Source organism: Trichechus manatus, unplaced genomic scaffold (assembly GCF_000243295.1).
Source record: "Trichechus manatus latirostris isolate Lorelei unplaced genomic scaffold, TriManLat1.0 scaffold00028, whole genome shotgun sequence".
NCBI classification, from domain to species: Eukaryota; Metazoa; Chordata; class Mammalia; order Sirenia; family Trichechidae; genus Trichechus; species Trichechus manatus.
The window spans coordinates 13994734-14000607 of record NW_004443964.1 but is presented as its reverse complement, the minus strand read 5'-3'; the positions used below and the strand labels follow the sequence as shown (position 1 = coordinate 14000607).

Genomic DNA, 5874 nt, shown 5'->3' with positions numbered 1-5874 from the left:
ACTCCCTTTAGTATTTCTTGTAATTTTGGTTTGGTTTTTGCAAATTCCCTAAACTTCTGTTTATCTGGAAATGCCCTAATTTCATCATCATATTTCAGAGACAGTTTTGCTGGATATATAATTCTTGGCTGGCAATTTTTTTTCTTCAAGGCTTTATATATGTTATCCCATTGCCTTCCTGCCTGCACGGTTTCTGCTGAGTAGTCCGAGCTTATTCTTACTGACTCTCCTTTGTAGATGACTTTTTGTTTATCCCTAGCTGATCTTAAAATTCTCTCTTTGTCTTTGGTTTTGGCAAGTGTGATTATAGTATTTCTTGGTGACTTTCTCTTGGGATCTGCCTTATGTGGGGTTCGATGAGCATCTTGGATAGATACCTTGTCATCTTTCACGACATCAGGGAAGTTTTCTGCCAACAAATCTTCAACAATTCTCTGTGTATTTTCTGTTATCCCCCCTGTTCTGGTACTCCGGTCACTTGTAGGTTATTCCTCTTGATAGAATCCCACATAATTCTTAGGGTTTCTTCATTTTTTTAATCCTTTTATCTGATTTTTCCTCAAGTAAGTTGGTGTCAAGTGCTTTTTCTTCAATCAGCCTAATTCTGACTTCCATTGCCTCAGTTCTGCTCCTATGACTTTCTGTTGAGTTGTCTGATTCTGACATTTTATTGTTAATCTTCTGGATTTCTGATTGCTGTCTCTCTATGGATTCTTGCAGCCTGTTAAATTTGTCATTATGCTTTTCTCTAATCTTTTTAATTTCCTTTATTGTGTGTTCTGCGTTTTGATTAATTTCCTTCCTAATCTCTTGAAGAGTTCTGTATAGCAGTCTTTTGTATTCTACCTCTGGTAATTCCAAGAAATTTTCCTCCTTTGGAAAATTTCTAGATTCTTTATTTTGGGGGCGTGCTGAAGCTATCATGGACTGCCTCTTTATGTGATTTGATATTGACTGTTGTCTCCGAGCCATCGGTAAGTTGTTACATTTATTTATTTATGTTGGCTTACTGTGTCCTAGCTTCTTGTTTTGTTTTGATACGCCCAAATAGGCTGCTCGTGTGAGCTAGTTTGATTATTGGCACCTTTGAAGCTCTAATGTCCTGTCACCTGGTGGTTAGATCTGTTACTAGGTATGTGAGCTCGGGAGTCCACCCACTCCTCCTGTATGGATTCAGCTCAGGTGCCCAGGTACATAGCCACCAAGTGTGTGGTGTAGGCTCTCACTTACCATCCTAGACAGGCATGGGTGATGGGTATATGCACAGGCATCTGGCTACAACAGGGGGCACACTCTGAGCAAGGCAGGGGGCTGACGGCTGCCCCCAAGTATCCAGGAGGAAGGCGTGTCCCTGTTCCCTAGAGCACGTAGATGGGTGCGTTTTGCAGCCGGACTATGAGCAGCCAGTGTTGTTGGCTGTAAGGACTGGGGGACACCTCTTATTCTTGGCCCCTATCACAGGTAGCTGGGTGGCATGGGTGGAGCCACCAGTCCTCAGGCCCATCATGTGGGTAGGTGAAGACCCTGCTTAATGGCAGAGCAGAGTCAAATGTCACGGACCTGCCACTTCACAGCTGAAACAGTTGAAGTTAGACTTCAGGTATATAACCTGTTATATACTGCGGTAATGAGGGCCTACTCTGTTGAAATGGGCCAATACAAGTCTATGCAGTGGGAAAAGCACTCAAAGTCCATGGATCCCTTATGCCTGAGTCTAGGCAAAGGAGCTGTGCCTATCCTAAGTTCCTGGGTCAGGGGAGCTGGCAGTTTATTTTTTCCTATGTTTGTTAATTTGTTCATTCTCCAAGGCTGGGAGAATGGCTTAGGACGTGTGACAGATCCTACTTCCGGCTCAGGGGACTTGGCAGTTGCTGAAGCCAGTCCGGGACCCAGTGCAGAGCAGGGAGGTAAATGGGAGAGAGGTTTTTCCCTGAGGTGGGTGTTTTTGATCCGTGCAGTAGGCTGGATGCAAATACTTACCTTTCGGCGATTGAGGGCTGCTTCTCACTGGTTCTGCGTGGCCGAGTAGACTCTCAGCAGCTGGGTCTCTCCTGTTGCAGAAAATGCGCCTCCCAAGCACGGCTACTTGCCTGCCTCACTGCTCACCTCCGAGCCAATCAGGCCTGAAGGGCTTAGGCTCTTGCCGGGTGAGATCTGGCAACTCCTCGCTGCTTCTGAACCGTCTCTCCCTCCCCCTGCCCCTCAGTCTGGTTCGTCAACTTTGCCTTTAGTGTTCAGGGCCCTTAGATTGTCATATATAATCGAATCACTTGTTTTTCCAGGTCTTTGTTGTGAGAGGTTCCACTGGAAGCATCTGACTACTCTGCCATCTTGGCCCTGCCCCCTCAAAATTTATTATACATAAGAATCACCTGGGGATCTTGTTAAAATGTAGATTTGGATTCAGTATATCTGGGAGTGGAAATGCAAATTTTCAGCAGGTGTTCAAACCAGAATGAATCTGAACAAAGCCCTGAGGGAAAGGAATTTAGTAAGGAAAAGGTTGGCAGTTCAAATCCACCGGACGCCCCTTAGAAACCCTATGGGGCAGTTAGTTCTACTCTGTCCTGTAGGGTTGCTTTGAGTCGGAATAGACTTGTTGACAATGGTTTGGTTCTTGGTAAGGAAAGAAGTGGTGGCACAGTGGTTAAGGTATTTGTCTGCTAACCAAGAGGTTGTGTCATTCCTCAGGGGAAAGATGTGGCAGTCTGCTTCCATAAAGATTTAGAGCCTTGGAAATCTTACGAGGCAGTTCTCCTCTGTCCTGTAGGGTCGCTATGGGTTGGAATTGGCTTTATGGCAGTGGGTAAGGAAGGCAGTAAGACATTTAGGGAAACGAGGTATTAAAGCTTTGACAGTCCTCATCTGGGCAGATTGAAGTTTGGGTGCCGATGCTGAGGGAGATGATTCCTGTAAATTAGTTTCTTGGAAATGCAAGAAACTGAGGGAACGTGTAACTCAATGATGGTGGCGTATAAAGCCTCACAACGTGAATGTCTTGCAGACTTTAACCCATGAGATTGGACACATCTTTGGAATGCGACACTGCCAGTGGCTCTCATGCCTGATGCAAGGCTCCAACCACCTGGAAGAAGCTGACCGGCGCCCTCCAAACCTTTGTCCCATCTGTTTACGCAAGTTGCAGTGCGCCATTGGCTTCAACATAGTAGAAAGATACAAAGTAAATGGAGGGAGTGGACAGAGAGGAGGGAAGTGGTTGTCTAAGGAGCAAGCTGCCATTTTCTGTTAGGCCCTTCTCTAGAGCTGTCATTTATCAGAAGAAATTAGTGCAAAGATAAGCAGGAAACTGTGGTTAAAAACAAAACAAAACAAAACAAAAAAAACACACATGCAAAGACATGCCGTTTTTACAAACTTGAACTAGTACTTAACTCATATAGTTCAGTGAGAAATGCTGGAAGAAATTTCTGTATTTCCCGTCTGTTTAGGGCAAGAGAGCTTTACTCTGAGGAACAGAATAAATACTGATATGTGTGGCAAAGTTCTTTTTTTTTTTAAACTATATGAATGTGTGGAGGTGATTTATTTTTCCAAATACGATACAGAAAGCATGATGTTTAATAGGACGAAAGGATGATTTTCTTGAAGAAGGAAGAAGGACAGTACCTTACCTCAGTATGTGTGTGCCCCTGCCTGCCCACACATCAATCAATCAGACATCCATACGACTGCATGACTGCACGTGCACATGGCCACCACACGTCTTCACATCCATGTGTCTGCCTGTAAAGTGTGTGTGCGCTTCGTGTGGATACACATTCATTCCAGATTACAAGTGCAGTGTATCTGCCTTGTGGAATGTTTAGCTAGTTAAGAAAATAATATCATCTCGCCACCTTAAAAACCAGTGTGAGAACTAGTGTATGTCTTTCTCATCTTCTCCTGTGCGTACTTTCGACCACAATTTGTAATCACGGTTTGTGTATTTTTTTAATACGCTTTTTCACTCTCTGTATCATTGTGTTATTTCATATTCATAACCACCTCCATGAAATACAACATCTTCATAGAGGAATACAATTTACTGACCTAGATACGCTAATCTGGAAGCCCGTATTTTTCTCTTGCCTAAAACCGGTTTGCTGTGGTCTGTTAAAATACGTCTGTGTTCTGTTTTTCCAGGCGTTGTTGAGGTGGATCGATGATGAATCTTCTGACATACCTGGAATAACGTCGAAACATAGTCGCGAGGGGAATGTGCATTTGCCAAAACGTGCGGAAGCCTTTAAGGAGTGGAAAGAGTGGATAATTAAATGCCTTGCTGTTCTCCAAAAATAAGGACCTTCAAATAGGAGTAATTAAAATAAAATACTTGCATATTATGCTTTCATTTTGGTGGAGTACCTCATTGGAATAAACTAAGTGCCTACTGATAGTGCACTGTCAAAGTAACAGAATAGAGCCCTCTGTAAAGCACCTGAACTTTGAAATGGGGGCTTATTTTGAATAATTAAAACTATATATGCTTTATCCTCTCTGTGGTAGTAGGCTGGTCTGTGACAGCCAGTACTTCATTTCCTTTCTTCAGGCATGTTTATGTCTCACAAGAGAATTGGACTAACAATAACTAATAAGGAAATATTTACCTTAAAAAAGCTATAAATGTCCTCCAAAAGGTCAGCAGTTTGAATCCACCAGCCACTCCTTGGAAACCCTATGGGTCGGTTCTACTCTGTCCTATAGGGTCGCTATGAATCAGAATCGCCTTGATGGCAATGGGATATATGTCCCAGGGCAAGATTTCCAGCCAACATAATTCCCAGGGGGTGGTTTTAAGTTCAGTTTTGAGAAGAGCTGCTCCCCCTCTGTTAGGTCCAGCCAGGTCACGTGGTGAACTGTCTTGGACTCTGACCTTCTCCATTCACATCGTGTCTTCTCTGCTGTGAACATTCCCTACTCCCTGGGGTGCCTTACCTCCTCTTTTTCATTGCCAGCTGTCAGCTTATCCCTGAAAGAAGCAACAGCTAATTTCAGGTTTTAACAGCTTAAAACGTGACAGCCTTTCAGGAATATTTATATTTGAAAATAACAGTGGTACTCATACCACAGCAACCTTTGGGGCGGGGTGGGTGGGGGTGGGTGCATTTGGCGATTCTCAGTTATAACAGAAATACATAGTCATTTGGGAGGGGTCTTGCCAATAATTTGTTATAATGGTACTTAATGTTTGTGAGAGTTTTGCTTTTAGGACAGGTTTTAGGTTTATTCCTATAATAATTTCTTTTTCACTTTTTTGCATTGTGAAGTTATTTGAATGGGGGGAGAGTGTGATGGAGTTACCTGTTGGAGGCCAAGAATCCCACTTAGCGAACATCATCCCAACTGCCATGAGGTTGAAAACCTCAGGCTTGGCAACTTCGTCTGCTAGGTCAGTGTATCCTGGCATACATAGTACACTAGAAATCTAGAAATCAAGATTTCACATTTTACTGAATTTTACTCAGTGCTGGTGAGCAGACTGCATTCCCCACTAACCCATCTTACCTTGACATAATTATTTTCTTAGTATTAAAAAAAGGTAATTTTTTTTTTTTTGGTACTTTAAATTCTTTCATTTGTTTCATTGTTATCATGCTGTGTGATTTGAAGCACAGTTTATAACTGAATCACTCATCTCCCTTAGATTCACTTTCCTGCTTGATTAAACCTCTTTAAGTCATCTTAGGAGATGGTGGTTTGCCATTAAAATTAATTGGAGAGAGAATACTTGGTTGTTCTAATACTGAAAAGAGAACCTGATGGAGCATGGAATTCTATGGATTCTGTTACGGGTTTTAATTCATCTTTGAATAACGTACTTCTAATTATTGTCAAGTCTATCCACTTTTATTTTCCTACAAGATAAGCACAGTT

The 5874-nt window shown here is 42.6% G+C and overlaps 1 protein-coding gene across 4 annotated transcripts in view; it reads left to right on the top strand.

The window, feature by feature from the left end:
* AMZ2 (archaelysin family metallopeptidase 2) overlaps nt 1-4493 on the top strand; it is a 26792-nt gene extending 22299 nt beyond the window's left edge. For 3 of the 4 annotated variants that reach the window (XM_023729291.1, XM_023729292.1, XM_004374191.3), the window contains 2 exons: nt 3005-3181; nt 4144-4493. In XM_023729291.1, the coding sequence (XP_023585059.1) occupies nt 3005-3181; nt 4144-4299 (333 nt within the window). In that variant the 3' untranslated portion in view covers nt 4300-4493. The remainder of the gene's footprint in view (nt 1-3004; nt 3182-4143) is intronic. The other variant, XM_023729293.1, reaches the window with a different exon arrangement.
* The last annotated feature ends 1381 nt before the right edge of the window (nt 4494-5874 follow it).